General features: G+C 41.5%; 1 protein-coding gene across 2 annotated transcripts in view; it reads left to right on the top strand.

Annotated features, from left to right (window-relative positions):
• The window catches only part of TBX15 (T-box transcription factor 15), a 192,588-nt gene extending 179,756 nt beyond the window's left edge, over positions 1-12,832 (top strand). For both annotated transcript variants that reach the window (XM_086935839.1, XM_086935840.1), the window contains exons 7-8: positions 4,007-4,104; positions 11,639-12,832. In XM_086935839.1, the coding sequence (XP_086791965.1) occupies positions 4,007-4,104; positions 11,639-12,420 (880 nt within the window). In that variant the 3' untranslated portion in view covers positions 12,421-12,832. The remainder of the gene's footprint in view (positions 1-4,006; positions 4,105-11,638) is intronic.
• The last annotated feature ends 5,708 nt before the right edge of the window (positions 12,833-18,540 follow it).

The raw sequence follows: 18,540 nt of genomic DNA, 5'->3' as shown, positions 1-18,540 counted from the left end.
CACCTACTGGCTATGAACCAATAACAGGCATAAATGGAAAAAGCTGATCCTACGCAACCTACGTCAATGCAGAGGTAGAGACCACCACCTACCGGCTATGACCCAATAACAGGCATAAATGGAAAGAGCTTATCCTACGTAACCTACGTCAGAGCAGGGTTAGTGACCATCACCTTCCGGCTATGACCCAATAACAGGCATAAATGGGAAGAGCTGATCCTAAGTAACTCACTTCAGTGCAGACATAGTGACCACCACCTACAGGCTATGACCCAATAATAGGTATAAACGGGAAGAGCTGATCTGAATTAACCTACGTCAGTGCAGAGGTAGCAATCGTCACCTTCAGGCAGTTAACCAGTAACAGGCGTAAACGTGAAGAGCCTATCTGACGTAACCTACATCAGTACAGAGGTAGTGACCACTACCTACTGGCTATGACCTAATTATAGGCATAAATGTGAATCCTATGTAACCTACGACAGTGCAAAGGTAGTGACCACCACCTACCGGCTATGACCCAATAACAGGTGTAAATGGGAAGATCTGATCCTACGAAAACTCACTTTAGTGCAGAGGTAGTGACCATCGCCTACCGGCTATGACCCAATAACAGGCATTAGATGTGAAGAGCTGATCCTACATAACCTACTTCAGTGCAGAGGTAGTGGCCACAACCTAACGGCCATGACCAATAACAGGCATAAATGTGAAGAGCCTATCTGACGAAACCTACATTAGTACATAGATGGTGCCACCACCTATCGGCTATGACCCAAATTGGAAGAGCTGATCCTACATAACCTCCGTCAGTGCATAGGTAGTGGCCACCACCTACCGGCAATGACCCAATAACAGGCATAAATGGGAATAGCTGATCCGAATTAACCTACGTCAGTGCAGAGGTAGCAATCATCACCTTCAGGTAGTGAACCAGTAGCAGGCGTAAACGGGAAGAGCTAATCTGACAGAACCTATGTCAGTGCAGAGGTAGTGGCCACCACCTACCGGCTATCACCCAATAACAGGCATAAATGGTAAGATCTGATCCTACGTAACTCACTTGAATGCAGAGTTAGTGTCTTTTTAGTGCATCTAATACTATTTTCATCAGCTTCAGGCACTGCTATTAGAGGCATAGCTATCAACAGTGCAGCAGGTGCAGTGGCACCACACCCAGGCAGTTTGAGGGGCCCACAGACCCGACTGATAGCATTTTACTTGATAGTAAACCAGAAGTTGGGGAGCCCGTTTCCTCTGCCTGCATTAGGGCTCCCGGCTCACTTGCTACTCCACTGTCTGGTCTGCAGACTGCTTGGGTCATGGTGTCCACTAAGAGGTTAGAAGAAAACGGGGTGACCTTCCTTTCATCTTAAATCTTTCAACCGTTCCCTAAATGGAGGTTTACCAACCATATCCATTGTTTTTGCACCACAACCGCAAGTCTCATGAATTCAACATACATGGAGCTACACGTATGAAGCATTTTTGAGATTGCAAACAGCCCGATTCGTAGATGCTTTTTGGAATGTACAAAGCCCAAATTTCGATGGGTAACTTGTTACTGAATCATAATTTGAGTTTTGCGATTCAGTATCAGGAAGGGAAGTGTTGAGGGCGTCCCTTCCCAATGCCAAATTGGAATGGTATGTACAAATGTTCTGCGACCTAAATGCGATTACAAAACATTCACAATTTATCCCCAATTGAAAGTTGGTGGTAAGTGTAACCCATTCACAAATAGGATGTCTCCTTTGAGAATGGTTTAAAAAAATATTTTTTAAGAGCAGGTAGTGGTCCAGCGGAATCTTCAAAGTTTCAGTTTTTTTCTCCTCAAATGCATCTCGTTTTTCCTGACCTCAGCTGGCCATCGTCCCAGTGATGGCTTCGATTCCTAATAGATTGCAATTTGTGACCTACCTCATTAATATTCATGAGGTAAGTGGATTAGTCACCCACTAGGAATCGCTAATGAAACTGAAAAGAGATTCATACATTAGTAATACATTAAAAATAGAGATTTCCTGATTGCGATTTGCAGGAAATCGTGAATAGGAAAAATCGCTATTCATGACTTTCGTACATCTAGCCCATGGCTCCTTGTACGCCTTGTCCTTGTTGGAACCGTCTGTACATGTCCGGCATCATATACCCTTACCTCTCTGCAGTCCTTCCCGTTAAACGATCGCACTCTCATGTCTCACCTCCTCCACCCTTTGGTACACAAACACATTAAAAAGGGACAGAGCACATTGTTAGAATTTTGAAGGTACCTGGAGAATCCAATCATAATCCCCCAGTAGATTTCATGTCTAGGAGGGCTAACGCACTGTCTACAGGCATCTGCGCTTATCCCCACTGGCTCAGCTCCAGGTCCTGGAGGGTCCACTCAGCATTTCATTCCAACGAGGTTAATAAAAGAACACAACTATTCCCTGCACACGCTTAAAGTATTTTAAACAAGTTAAAGACAATGTAAGAAAAGTCTTGGTCAGTTGCTTGATCAGATAACTCAATTTAATGTTCTTCTTTTGGGCAAATGCAAGCAAAGCCTTAACCAACACGTGTTTCGTCGTGTTCCACTGCGGCAAGTAGCGACTTCTTCAGGGCTAAGAAACATGTGAATTTTGTATCCCTTTAGGGTCGGAGTTACAACCGAAACTAAGGTTGGTTCCTTTTTAGTTTCCACTAGTCGACCTTTTAACCCCGCCCGGCACTCACTCGGAGTACCAATGTCTCAGTTTTCCCTTTTTTCTTCTTTCTTTTTATCTCTAGGTCCTAACCAAGGGATTTTAGGGATTTTCCTTTCACATCTTTTCCTAAATTGATAGTAGGCCACATTAAGGGGGTGTCTGTCACCTGTTTGAATTATAGCAGAGTCACCATACACTGAATCACAATTGTCACTTTATGATTTCTCAACATGTTTGTCTTTCTTTTTGTTAAGATATTACACTTCAGGGAACGCCACCGTTCTATATAGTCACAGACCACTTCGGTGGCCTGGATGCAAAAGTAGGGGTTTCCACAGGTTCAAGTAGGCAGCAAGAACTTAACTCTTTCCGATGTAATGTCACAGTGGGAGTTTATCTTTATGCTGTAACTCTTTGGATACTTACCATTTATTTAATATATGTTCATATGTTTCTTAGCCCTGAAGAAGTCGCTACTTACAGCAGTGGAACAGTGGAGCAGTGGAAAGCCTTAGCCAACAGTGACGAAACACGTGTTGGCTAAGGCTTTGTTTATGTTTGCCCACAAGAAGAACATTAAATTGAGTTATCTGATCAAGCAACGGGCCAAGAATGCTCTTACATTGTCTTTAACTTGTTTAAAATACTTTAAGCGTGGCAGGGGATTGTTGTGTTGTTCTGTCAGTGGTTTTCCACGGTTCAGGGAGGGAGGGGGGTTCTCCTTACCCCTTTGCACTGCACTCATATTACGCTATAGCTGAATACGTTTTGTGTATTACCTAGGAGCGCCTTTACCCTACCCAACCACCAACCGTGTAGTGAGGTTAATAAAAGGAGTACCATTGTTTTGGGAAAGAATTCAGCCCCATGATGCCCTGATGGGGAATGAGTGCTTGAAATACACAGAGGTGAATGAGTGCTTGAAATACACAGAGGTGAATGAGTGCTTGAAATACACAGATGTGAACGAGTGCTTGAAATACACAGAGGTGAATGAGTGCTTGAAATACACAGAGGTGAATGAGTGCTTGAAATACACAGAGGTAAATGAGTGCTTGAAATACACAGAGGTGAACGAGTGCTTGAAATACACAGAGGTGAATGAGTGCTTGAAATACACAGAGGTGAATGAGTGCTTGAAATACACAGAGGTGAAGGAGTGCTTGAAATACACAGGTTATGTCAATTCTCCGCCATGCCACAGCAGCACCACTGAGTGTCGCCTCCCTGTGGTTTGCACGTAGATGTTGCCATTTGCATACGTCCATCCCTTGCCCACTGACACGTCTTTCTCTGTCTTCCTCACCTTGCAGGACGGGCCTGGAGGCCATCATGGAGACGTATGCCTTTTGGAGGCCCCCGGTGCGCACCCTCACATTTGAGGACTTCACCACCATGCAGAAGCAGCAAGGTGAGCCCCGCCCCCATCCTGCCAAGATGGACCCAAGCGGAGAAGGCGCAGGCGCCATGTTGTTTTATCCTGTGTACATAGGGCAGCCTGTTGAGGCCAGGTAGCCTAGAGGGTTTGCCAGGATAAGGGCCTGATGGCACTTGTGGTAACAGTTGACAACTTGAGGTGCCTGGGGTGAAGGGGAGAAGAGGTTGGGGCTTCGCTGCCAATTACAGACAAGAGGCTCAGTCTGGTAAGGTCTAATTGATTATAGTTAATAGTGATGTATTGGACTTGTGGTGCAGAAGTTAACACTTCTGCCAGATATACACACCACAGTAACATCACTACCAGATACACACCACAGAAATATTACTATCAGATGCACACCACAGAAATATTACTACCAGATACATATCACAGAAACACTACAACCAGATACACATCACAGAAACACCACTACCAGATACACACCACAGAAATATTACTATCAGGTGCACACCACAGAAATATTACTACCAGATACACATCACAGAAACACCACAACCAGATACACATCACAGAAACACCACTACCAGATACTTACCACAGAAACACCACTACCAGATACACACCATAGAAACACCACTACCAGATACACACCAAAGAAACACCACTATCAGATACACACCACAGAAACACCACAATCAGATTCACACCATAAAAACACCACTACCGGATACACACCACAGAAACACCACTATCAGATACACACCATATAAACGACACAACCAGATACACACCACAGAAACATCCCTATCAGATACACATCACAGAAACACCACTACCAGATACACACCATAGAAACACCACTACCAGATACACACCATAGAAACACCACTACCAGATACACACCATAGAAACACCACTACCAGATACACGCCACAGAAACACCACTACCAGATACACACCATAGAAACACCACTACCAGATACACACCATAGAAACACCACTACCAGATACACGCCACAGAAACACCACTACCAGATACACACCATAGAAACACCACTACCAGATACACACCATAGAAACACCACTACCAGATACACATCACAGAAACACCACTACCAGATACACACCATAGAAACACCACTACCAGATACACGCCACAGAAACACCACTACCAGATACACACTGTAATAATACCCAATGCACACTGCATACATATTACTATCAGATACACCACAGAAACATCACTACCAGATAGACACCATAGAAACACCACTACCGGATACACACCACAGAAATACTTCTATACAATGGATGTATGGCACAATCACACATGCTTTTATAACGCATGCCATTACAATGCTGGCAATACAACAAGCGAGTTGTTACTATGTGTTCCGTTATAACACAAGTCGTTACAATGACTTGTCTTAGAGTAGCGCTTGACTTTGGAATAGTATATATTACTATTCCAACTCCAGTCTTTGCAACAGTAGAGGAGATGTTGGATTTCAAATCCATCAACATGATCCCTAATGCAAGTCGTTGTAATGACTTGCGTTGTAATGGAACACGTGGGAATGGAACACGTGGGAATGGAACATGTGGTAACAAACATTTGTTGTATTGCTCACATTGTAAATGTACTGTGTAGTTCTGGCTGAGTAGTAAAAGCTGTTTCCCCTAACAGATGCACACCACAGAAACACCACTTACAGATACATACATATTACATATTACTAACAGATGCACACCACAGAAACACCACTACCAGATACAGACTCAGAAAGACCACTACCAGACACACACCACATAAATATTGCTACAAGATGCATATCATAAAAATAACACTACCATATACACACCACAGATACAACACTACCAGATACACACCACAGAAACACAACTACAAGATACAAACCCCAGAAACACCAGTACCCATTACACACCACAGAAACACCACTACCAGATACACACCTCAGAAACACCACTTACAGATACATACAACATAAATATTACTAACAGATGCACACCACAGAAACACCACTACCAGGTACACACTCAGAAAGACTACTACCAGATACACACCACAGAAACACCCCTACCAGATACACATTCAGAAACACCACTACCAGATACCAGATACACACCACAGAAAAAACACTATCAGATACACACTCAGAAATATCACTACCAGATACCACAGAAACACCACTACCAGATGCACACCACAAAGACACCACTACCAGTTACACACCACAGAAACACCACTACCAGGCACACACCACATAAATATTACTACCAGAGACAGACCACAGAAACACCACTACCAGTTACACACCACAGATACACTACTACCAAATACACACCACACAGGACCACCACTATCTGATACACACCACAGAAACACCACTATCAGATACACACAATATGAATATTACTTCAGATGCACACCACAGAAACAACACTACGAGATACACACCACAGAAACAACACTGCCAGATAAACACCACATAAATATTACTATCAGATGCATATCACAGAAACAACAATAGCAGATACAAACCACAGAAAAACCACTACCAGATACACACCACATAAATATTACTATCAGATGCATATCACAGAAACATCCCTATCAGATACACACAATATGAATATTACTTCATATGCACACCACAGAAACTCCACAACCAGATACACACCTCAGAAAGAACACTACCAGATAAACACCACATAAATATTACTATCAGATGCATATCACAGAATCAACACTACCAGATACACACCACAGAAACACCACTACCAGATACACACCACATGAATACTATCAGATGCATATCAAAGAAACAACAATACCAGATACACACCACAGAAACACTACTACCAGATACACACCACATAAATATTACTACCAGGTACACATCACAGAAACACCACTACCACATACCACAGTAACGCCACTGCCAAATACACACAAAAGAACTAACACTGCCTGATACACACCACAGAAATACCACTACCAGATACACACCACATGAATATTACTTCAGATGCACACCACAGAAATGTAGCCTGAGGGCTAGAGCGGTCGACCTCGAAGCTGGGGAACTGGGTTCAATTCTCGGCAGCTACGCTCAACATCCTGTTATTCTAGGCAAATCACTTAATCTCCCCGTGCCTAACAAAAAAATGAATATGTCCATCTGTAACGAAACTGGTGCTCATGTAAAGCACTCTGATACCCGATTTCTAGGGTCTAGTTTGTGCTATATAAAACTCTGTTAAAAAAATAAATACTACCAGATACACACCACAGAAACAACACTACCAGATAAACACTCAGGGGCCAATTCACAGAACTAATCTGAGATAAAATCCTAAACTTACTACTTTTGATATTCACAGAAGGCATTTAGTAATAGTAAAGTTAGGATTCCTAACTTTACTACTACTAAAGTAAAATAAAATCCTAAACTTACTACTTTTGGTATTCACAGAAGGCATTTAGTAGTAGTAGTAAAGTTAGGACTCCTAACTTTTCTACTACTAAATAACCCTGGGCGTAGGACTACGCTACGCTCGCGGAGCGTGCGTAGTTTGTGCTACTACACGCTACGTGAATTGCACGTAGTAGAGTGCAAAAACGTATAGCGTAGTGGGTATTTTTTGCTTGCTCGTGGCCCTCAACGTCAAGTTGTCGACCGCAAGCAAGCAAAATCAACATACTGGCGTGACTTTTTCCTTGTTCGCGATCAGCAACATCAAGTTGACGATTGTGAGCGTGGAAAATAAACCTCCCGGCGAAATTCTCAGAGCGAGGAGGTCGGGTTTCTCATTGCGAGTGGTCACGCATGCTCGCGACCTCTCGCGATGAAAAACTACCAGTCTGCGTTGAGAAAGCTGCAGCTCGAGTACAAATCTACTTGAGCGGCAGAAAACAACCGCTTGCACTGTGCAAGACGCCGTTTGCAATGATTGCACAGTGCGGACAAGCATCCGGCACTGTGCAATCAGTGCAAACAGCATTTTCCCACCACACTACGCACTTCGCACTATGCACGCGTATCGTGCGTAGTGTGAAATGCACTTTGCGCAGCTAAGCATAGCACTACTACGCAAACTACACCCAGGGTTACTACTAAAGGCCTTTTGTGAATACCGAAAGTCGTAAAGTTAGGATTTTTTCTCAGTTTAGTAGTAGTAAAGTTATGAGTCAAAACTTTATAACAACTAAATGCCTTCTGTGAATACCAAAAGTAGTAAGTTTAGGATTTAATCTCAGATTAGTTCTGTGAATCGGCCCCTCAGTAACCCCACTAACAGATACACACCACAGAAACACTACTACCATGGGTATAAATTGATATGGTAACTGATCATATATAGTCTATAAGGATGTAGTATAAAATGCCACACCTGCTGGTAAACGGGTGCAGTGTTTTACCATTATTTGGAAGAGCCTATGCGGAAGTCTGGACTGCAGAGGTGTTCTTAGAACTGTCAATGAAGAGGTAACCTACGAGATCTCATGGACCTAAGTGCAGGAGTGACCATAGGGATCTCAGGGCTGAAGTGATCTAAGGGACCTCAATGAAGAAACAGGCTCAGGAACCTCAAGGCAAAGGGGAGTTCAGGAACCTCATTGCAGAAATGATCTTGTTGCAGAAGTGATCTCAGCTATCTTGATGCAGAAGGGATCTCAAGGAGCTTGATGCAGGAGTGATTACAGGGATCTCAATGCAGGAGTGACCTAGGGGATCTCAGAGCTGCCATCGCCGAGTCGGCATGGCAAGGGAGAGCGGGTGTGTTTTGTTCCATTTGGTAGAGTTTGGGGACATCTTGTAGAGCAAGTGATTGAATGTCTGACTGGGTGCTTGTAAGTCTTTCAGAGGTTGTACGAGTGGTTAATTATACAGTTTATTGTGTGTCTGCAAGAGTGATTGAATGATTCACTGAGTGTCTGCAAGAGTGATTGAATGATTCATTGAGTGTCTGCAAGAGTGATTGAATGATTCATTGAGTGTCTGCAAGAGTGATTGAATGATTCATTGAGTGTCTGCAGGAATGATTAAATGATTCATTGAGTGTCTGCAAGAGTGATTGAATGATTCACTGAGTGTCTGCAAGAGTAATTGAATGATTCATTGAGTGTCTGCAAGAATACTTGAATGATTCACTGAGTGTCTGCAAGAGTGATTGAATGATTCACTGAGTGTCTGCAAGAGTGGTTGAATGATTCATTGAGTGTCTGCAAGAGTGATTGAATGATTCATTGAGTGTCTGCAAGATTGATTGAATGATTCACTGAGTGTCTGCAAGATTGATCGAATGATTCATTGAGTGTCTGCAAGAGTGATTGAATGATTCACTGAGTGTCTGCAAAATTGATTGAATGATTCACTGAGTGTCGGCAAGAGTGATTGAATGATTCATTGAGTGTCTGCAAGAGTAATTGAATGATTCATTGAGTGTCTGCAAGAATGATTAAATGATTCATTGAGTGTCTGCAAGAGTGATTGAATGATTCACTGAGTGTCTGCAAGAGTAATTGAATGATTCATTGAGTGTCTGTAAGAATACTTGAATGATTCACTGAGTGTCTGCAAGAGTGATTGAATGATTCACTGAGTGTCTGCAAGAGTGGTTGAATGATTCATTGAGTGTATGCAAGAGTGATTGAATGATTAATTGAGTGTCTGCAAGATTGATTGAATGATTCACTGAGTGTCTGCAAGATTGATCGAATGATTCATTGAGTGTCTGCAAGAGTGATTGAATGATTCACTGAGTGTCTGCAAAATTGATTGAATGATTCACTGAGTGTCGGCAAGAGTGATTGAATGATTCATTGAGTGTCTGCAAGAGTACTTGAATGATTCATTGAGTGTCTGCAAGAGTGATTGAATGATTCACTGAGTGTCTGCAATAGTGATTGAATGATTCACTGAGTGTCTGCAAGATTGATTGAATGATTCACTGAGTTTCTGCAAGAGTGATTGAATGATTCATTGGGTGTCTGCAAGATTGCTTGAATGATTCACTGAGTGTCTGCAAGAGTGATTGAATGATTCATTGGGTTTCTGCAAGAGTGATTGAATGATTCACTGAGTGTCTGCAAGAGTGATTGAATGAATCATTGAGTGTCTGCAAGATTGATTGAATGATTCACTGAGTGTCTGCAAGAGTGATTGAATGATTCACTGAGTATCTGCAAGAGTGATTGAATGATTCATTGGGTGTCTGCAAGAGTGATTGAATGATTCACTGAGTATCTGCAAGAGTGATTGAATGGTTCATTGAGTGTCTGCAAGATTGATTGAATGATTCACTGAGTGTCTGCAAGATTGATTGAATGATTCACTGAGTGTCTGCAAGAGTGATTGAATAATTCATTGAGTGTCTGCAAGATTGATTGAATGATTCGTTGAGTGTCTGCAAGATTGATTGAATGATTCACTGAGTGTCTGCAAGATTGATTGAATGATTCATTGAGTGTCTGCAAGAGTGATGGAATGATTCACTGAGTGTCTGCAAGACTGATTGAATGATTCATCGAGTGTCTGCAAGCGTAATTGAATGATTCATTGAGTGTTGGCAAGAATGATTGAATGATTCACTGAGTGTCTGCAAGAGTGATTGAATGATTCACTGAGTGTCTGCAAGAGAGATTGAATGATTCACTGAGTGTCTGCAAGAGTTATTGTATGATTCACTGAGTGTCTGCAAGAGTGATTGAATGATTCATTGAGTGTCTGCAAGAGTGATGGAATGATTAACTGAATGTCTGCAATAGTGATTGAATAATGATTGACTCTAAGATTCATTGAATGATTTATTTAGCAGCAGCGACAGTGATCACAACTGTTGTTAGACGAGTGGTGTGAGTGCTACGTTTTTGCACCTGAATTGTTGAGTAAGAACCTAAATAACTCTTTGAGTTTGTAGATTGTTAACAAGCGATTATGTGACTTCAGCAATACAATAATCGCAATAGCAGTTGAATGAGTAAATTAAGTAATCCAGTAAGTTAGTATCAGACAAAATGCACAATTAATTGCGTTATTTTCTGACTGAGGGATTACTTGGTGAAATATACAAATGCTTAATTGACTGAGGTGTGTGTTGTCTGAGTAAGCAAATGAAGCTGTTAGCCATTTGAGGTCCTTTGGCAGAGTTTTGATATCTGTGCCTGGAACTCCTTAACTGTTTATTTCATGTCCTCTAGTGGATGTAATGTGTATTCTTCTGGTAATTGCTTGGTGTTATGTGGTTCGCAGGGTGCCTGGCCCCTCTGCAAGTTATTAGCAAAGCCATAGACAGAGAAATGGTAGAGGTTGCAGAGCGAATGAGTGTGTGAGTGGGTGACTAGATCACATTTAGTGAGTGATGATTTAGATAAGCCACAGAGTTAGCAATTGTTCACCGGAGATAGGCTGCCTGTGCCCTTTCCCTATTAAAGTTACTGATGATACTGTTTTGTATTTGAAATTGCATATGAATTGTTCATCATCACATATTGACTGAGCACCGGTTAATTACTAATGCTGCTTCGCTTGACTTGCAGGTGGCAGTACTGGTACCTCCCCGACGGCCTCCAGCACCGGAACACCATCTCCTTCAGCCTCCTCTCATCTCCTATCCCCCTCTTGTTCACCTCCCACCTTCCATCTGGCCCCAAACACTTTCAACGTGGGTTGTAGGGAGAGCCAGTTGTGCAACCTTAACCTCTCAGATTACCCACCATGTGCCCGAAGCAACATGGCCGCTCTCCAGAGTTACCCTGCTCTCAGCGACAGCAGCTACAACAGACTTCAGAGTGGTAATGCTTCAGCCAACCAGTCTTCAGAACCATTTATGCCCCAGAGGACATCATCCTTAATCTCTTCAATGCCTGCTCCTTCTTCCATGCCCACAAACAGCAAGATGGAAGCCTACGGTGGCCAGCTAGGGTCCTTTCCATCCTCTCAGTTTCAGTATGTTATGCAAGCCGGTAACTCTGCCTCAAGCACTTCATCCTCTCATATGTTTGGAGGTGGACACATGCAGCAAAGCTCCTACAACGCCTTCTCCCTCCACAACCCATACAATCTTTATGGGTATAACTTCCCCGCGTCTCCCCGGCTTGGCGCAAGCCCAGAGAAACTGACTGCATCCCAAAGCACTTTACTCTGCTCTTCCCCTTCCAATGGTGCCTTCGGCGAGAGGCAGTACATTTCATCTGGGATGGACAGCATGCACATGATTGGTGCCCAAGCATCCAATCAGCAGGCTGGAAACGTGTGTGACAGTAGGCAGTATGGGCAGGTGACTGGTTCCTCGTCTCAGATGTCAGTGCACATGGTTTGAACATTTGATCTCCCGAGGGTGTGTGTAGGTGGGAATGCTTATGTCTCCGGATGAATCTTATCTTGGGAACTCTTTGGGGAAAGGGGCAATGTGCAGAGATGCCATTTTGTGCCCTGGGTGGAGTTCTCAGAGAACTTAGTGGAATTTCCTGGGGTATTTTCAAGGCTGTAGAGAATGTTAGGTCATTGTCTGTGAAAAAGCATTCTGAGTTACAGAGAACCTTGGCCACCGCAGCTGTCTCTTCAGAAAGGTGCCCCTGGTTTTCAATGTGTTTCTCCTGAACAACACACTAAAGATAAAAGAGATCATGAAAACTCTTCAACGTCAGATAACTTGGAATGGAGGGCCAGGCAACACAGCCACAAGATGGTCACTGCCACCCAAGGACAAGGTGCAATCTTACTTGTCACCTCAGAAACATACAAGAAGCTGGAAGGGAGAGACAAAGGACATGTGGCTCTTCAGTAAGAGGGACTGTACATGTTTTACTCCTTAAAGGAAACAGCACAAGCTGTATTGGACATGCAAGAGTTTTGATGCCAATACGCTGCCATCAAATGTGCAGCCCGATACACTTTGCCAAAACAACCTTCTGGTCACTTTAGGACCTCTTGGACTTGTTCAGTAACCAGACATCTTGGCTGGCCAGACTCAAAATAAGCAGATTGTGCACCTATAAGACAGACAAAATGTCCTTGTCAACATGCGTTGTGGAGACGACTGAGAAAAGGGTCAAACTAGGAGGACATTACTGCAAAATGAGGGCTGATACGAGGGAAGAGTCGGTTGGAGGAGGGTGGCGCTGGAGTCACAGGGCCTGATTCACAGAACTAACTTAAGACAAAATCCTAAACTTACTATGTTTGGTATTCACAGAAGGCATTTAGTAGTAGTAAACTTAGGATTTTGTCTTAAATCTGTTTTAAGTCTGTCCTAAGTTCGTCTTAAGTTTGTCTTAAGTCTGTCTTAAGTCTGTCTTAAGTCTGTCCTACATTTGTCTTAAGTCTATCTTAAGTCTGTCCTACTACTTTTGGTATTCACAGAAGGCATTTAGTAGTAGTAACGTTATGATTTTGTCTTAAGGTTGACTTAAGACAGACTTAAGACAGACTTACTACAGACTTAAGTCAGACTTAAGACAGTCTTAAGACAAACTTAAGACAAACTTAGGACAGACTTAAGACAGACTTAAGACAGACTTGAGACAGATTTAAGACAGACTTAAGACAAAATCCTAACTTTACTACTACTAAATGCCTTCTGTGAATACCAAAAGTAGTACATTTAGGATTTTGTCCTAAGTTAGTTCTGTGAATCGGGCCCACAGATTCTGCTTCATAGGTGGCTCTCACGAGCTGTGGACAGTGGGGTGGAAGATACTAGTTAACTTAACTGGATGGTCAGCTAAGATTGTTTTAAACAAAGACATACAGGGCCAGGGCCACATGATAAGCACACAGTGTGCATGTTGGTCAGATTATCCAGACTGTGTTTGTGTGTGCTGATTAGCAATGGAGGGACAATGTGGGGGCGGGGGCTTGCTGTCTGGTCATGCAAACCTAGATAAAGCTGAAGCTAGTTGTTTTTCTTTAAAATGTTTACAAAATAATGGTGAGTGCTGTGTAGTGACCCATAGATCTCAACCAATGGGCTTACACAGAGGGCATGTCATGAGCACCATTTCTTCTGCACTGCTTGTGTCACCCTATCACATAGTGGTGATATCAGTGGTCAAAGGAGATACACAAAACTGGAGCTGCCCATTCAACCACAATGAAGCATTGGCCATGTGTAACAATAAGTAACAATGCCACGCGTTGTATAATTTAAAACAATGTTGCACATTTTAGGATCAGTGGAATGCCAAGACTTCCACCAAACAAGGGAAACAATTAAGTAAAGTAAAACTCTGCCAGGGTGGATAAAGGAGATTTTTTTTCATGTTTGATAGAAAATGACTTAGTATTGATGCAGGGGCCTAGATCTCACTTTAGGCTGGCACACCCCAGTCTATCGACCCCTGTCCAGGTTCCTTGCAGCTGATACAGTTCAGTGCCTGCATTCTTGACGGGGCAACCTTGTGGTGCCCTATGGTCATTCTATTTAATAATTCAACATGCCTGGCCCATACAACCCAATTACCTTTGCTACTATTGAAAACTTTTACATTCTTCATCAGTAATAAGCCATTGATATGACCGACTGGCTCACCTCTCATTGGTGCTTTTGAAACTGTTATCATGATTTGTCCTGATGATGATCCCACCATTTCTTAAGGGGTCGAAACGTTGACAAAAAGGTTATTAGCAGAAATGTATGTTTTGATACCTGTGGACAGCTTTAATGCAATGACTGGAGAGGATGCAATGCTTTTAAGCCAATTCGATACCCTTTTTGCCTATGCACGCATTTGCACCTCACGGTTTGATTTCACTGTGTTATCACAGGAACACGGAGCACCTTAACCTTTGCATCAATATAAAGAGAGTTTTTGTATAAAATTCTAAAAAAAACTTTACTTTTCATTCATCCACTCCGGCAGAGTTTTACTTTATTTCATTTATGGGTTTATTTGAAAAATCTATGTATTCCACTGATTCTAAAATGTTGTTTTCAATGATGCTCATTGCAGCACTTTTACTTATTGGTTTAAATGGTCAAGACATCTAAAGTTGTACATCTAAACTCAAAGAGCAATGCAAACGTGGGTAACAGTGAGCCCTCTAAATGATGCCTTTTGTTATATCAGACCCTCTTGGGGTAATGAAAGGCTCTTCAGCCCACGAGTAAACTTAGGGGGAGCTCTATGACTTTGCCTTGGTACGTCGCTCTAGTGTGCCAGGCCATTAACTGCCCATTTAATGTTTGCTTTGGGTTTCTGAGTTGGGTGGCGGAGGCTGAGAGAACTGAGCTCTTAGAGAACAAGTAAAGATTTAAAGTAGAGTGTTAGTGTTAACACCAGGACATATGATGAAGCCTTTGGTGGGATTTGTTTTGAAGTGCTGTATATAAGTGTATTTAAGTGCCTAATGAGAATTCAGTATGCAAACTATAGCAGATGGCAAGTGAAGCGTATGTAAAGTGTATGAACTCAAAGCTGTATAAAACCGTGCCCTAGGCGCGTGACTTTGTGTACAAGTGCCTTGCATCGAATGATGCACAATAAATTTTTGCTGTTATATATTTTATTATTGTTTTTGCTTTTTGTTATGTATCAGAAAGATATACATGTTGAGACCTCAATCCCTAAAGTTTAGAAAAAAACTTCAACATGCTCTTGAGGTGAAAACAAATGGAATGGTGTTGGAGGGACTTTTAATCCTCACCATCTCACCAATTTTGAAATAACTTAAATGTACCCTTCTGAGTACATTGTATTTCGAATGCACTTTAACCTGTTTCGTGTGTACCATTTAATCAATTCTCTTTTTAAAAGTTAAACAATTTGGATCAGAAATAGTGTGTGTGATTTATTGAGGTTCTACGACCCTAATGAGCTTGAAAAGGAGAAATGTCACTTGTCACGTGCGGTGTAGCCTGGTATGCAGTTAAATGTCCTGAATGTCACCTTCAATATTAAGATTGTTATTCAATGCTCACCTAACAGTTTCTCCAATTAGCCTGTTAGCTCTTTCCACCAAACCATTTCCTTGTGGATGATAAAGACTTGTGCGTTTATGTTAAATACCGGTAGCATTGAGAAATTTCAACATCATTTCAGATGTGAACTATGCACCATTGTCAGTGACCAAAATCTTAGGAATGGCATTCTCAGTGTCAGTAACTTTGACAAATTGTACTTCAATCCATTTGAGCCTGTAATCAATTAGCCGAAGCATACTTGTTGTTACGTCATGAAAAGGCATCTAAAAAATCTAATGCAGATTTTTCCCTAACATTCAAATCAACTACAACTATGGGAGAAGTTCTCACTACCAAATGTTTATCTGCCTTATTACATATCAGGCAATTCTTTACTTTTAGTTGAAAATTCAAATGTATTTTTGGCCACCAGTGCATTTCACGTAGCCTTTTTAAATTCAAAGCCATGCCTAAGTGACCAACATGAGCCAAATCCACTTATTTATCTGTCACTGAAGAAGGGCAAGCCAATATCTCTCCTCTAAAAATTCTAATTCTAACAATAATTTTATACATTTTATAAAACATTTGCAGGTAATCAGGTAAATTTCTTTCTTTTGGCCAACCTTGAATGATATACTTTGAAACTTCACTCAACTCACTATCAGCGGAAAATGATTTGAACCAACTTTCTTTAGAACTTTTGTCATTGAAATCGATTGAAGCTACAATAAACTCCTAATAATCTGTGTCCTATTGGAAATCCTCACCAATCAAACAATTTTATGGAAACACTGGTTCATCTTGCAATCTTTTTTTCATAATAATCAATGGTTTGGGATCAGTATTGAGACAAAAATTAACACCCCACAAAAAGCTTCCACAATTCCGTACAGCCCAAGTGAAAGCTACCATTTCCTTTTCAATAGGGGCGGGGGGAATTGGCAGAGTTTAATTCCGTGGAATTGCATGGAATTACATTAAAATTCTGGGAGATTCCACAGAATTCCATGAAGGGACAGAGTGGGCACTGCATTGTGCAGTAAATGGCCCTAGGTGCCCCTACATTACTATGTAAGGGCACATAGATGAATGCACTGCAGTACATACCACTCAGTGCCCTTACATACTTCTGTAAGGGAATTGAGCAGTATGCCCTGCTGTGTAGTGGTTTAAATAGGGCTGTTAGAGAGAACAGTACCTTTATGTTTAAAAACTACTGTAGATTAAACTTTATCTGCAATGGTTTTTAAACACTGCGGGACTGCTCCTTCTTCCTGCCCAGTTAAATTAAAAACCACTGCCAATTCATTCTGCCGGCAGAGTGGTGGATTTTAATCAGTTATTCCGAGTTACAAGAGTAATGCAGAATCACCAAATTCTGCCAGCCGTATTAACATTTCGCCCACCCCTACTTTTCAATTACTGAATACAACTGCTCAGATTCTTTAGGAAACCCTTGACTCAAAAGCTACAGTTCTTTCAATATTATTACAATTCTGGGTACTACTTCACCTAGCCCACTTTCACTGGCATATACAGTGATGCTAACAGGAAGACCAGGAACATAAGGCTGAAGTAAATGTGCTTGTGACAAATCATTCAATGCAAGAAAATGCTTCCTGGTGTTGATGACCCGAAACAATGTCTTTTTCTTAAAAGACTAGTCATAATGTTAGCAATAGATGGAAAATTCTGAAGACATTTTGGCAAAAAGGCACACAATCCAATAAATGACAACATGTTCTTTGCTGTTTGGTTGCTGAGGATCTTCTTCTATAGGTTTAACTAACCTGGTTTGTGGTTCAAACTCTGTGCTCTGACAACATGACCCAGATACTCTAATTGGTTTTGAACAAAACTACATTTTCCTGGTCTGAGTCGAAATCCATTGAATTTTAGTTTCTCAAAAACTTCCTCCAATCTATCAATATGTTTCTGATGGTTTTTCCCAATTCACAATATGTCCTCCTGAAAAATAAGTACACCCTCCATGATGCCAAAGATGTTCTCCATAAATCTTTGAAAAACTGAGCCTGCAAAGGCCAAATCAAAATACATTCTCTTGACTTAAAAAACACCATCTGGTGTAACAAATGCTGTAAAATGACAAGAAGAATTTGCCAGTAAAACCTGATGCTAAGCAGACCTCCCTAAAATCTAATTTCCTGAAAAACTTTCACCATCCAGTTTGATCAATAAATCCTCTATTTCTGGAAGAGGATCAACATCAATTCAAATATTCTTATTCAAAGACCTAAGATCTATGCCAATGCGAAAGTCTTTGTTCTTGTTTTAGCAATAACATTAGGGGAAAACCAAGTAGAACTATAAGCAGGTTCAATATCATCTTGTTTCTGCATGTCATTCAAAGTCTTAGATAATTAATTTCTTACACTAAGTGGCACACTTCTTAACTTATGCTTAATTGGTAATGACCCTTCCTTCGATTGTAATTTTCAGTTCAAAATCCTTCAATAGACCTAATTCATTTTTAAATAATTCATTGTAATCTTACATTGAGGATTGAATTTGTCG

Source organism: Lissotriton vulgaris, chromosome 8, assembly GCF_964263255.1.
Source record: "Lissotriton vulgaris chromosome 8, aLisVul1.2, whole genome shotgun sequence".
NCBI classification, from domain to species: domain Eukaryota; kingdom Metazoa; phylum Chordata; class Amphibia; order Caudata; family Salamandridae; genus Lissotriton; species Lissotriton vulgaris.
Note: the sequence above shows the minus strand (reverse complement) of the source record. Positions and strands in the feature narration are given on the sequence as shown.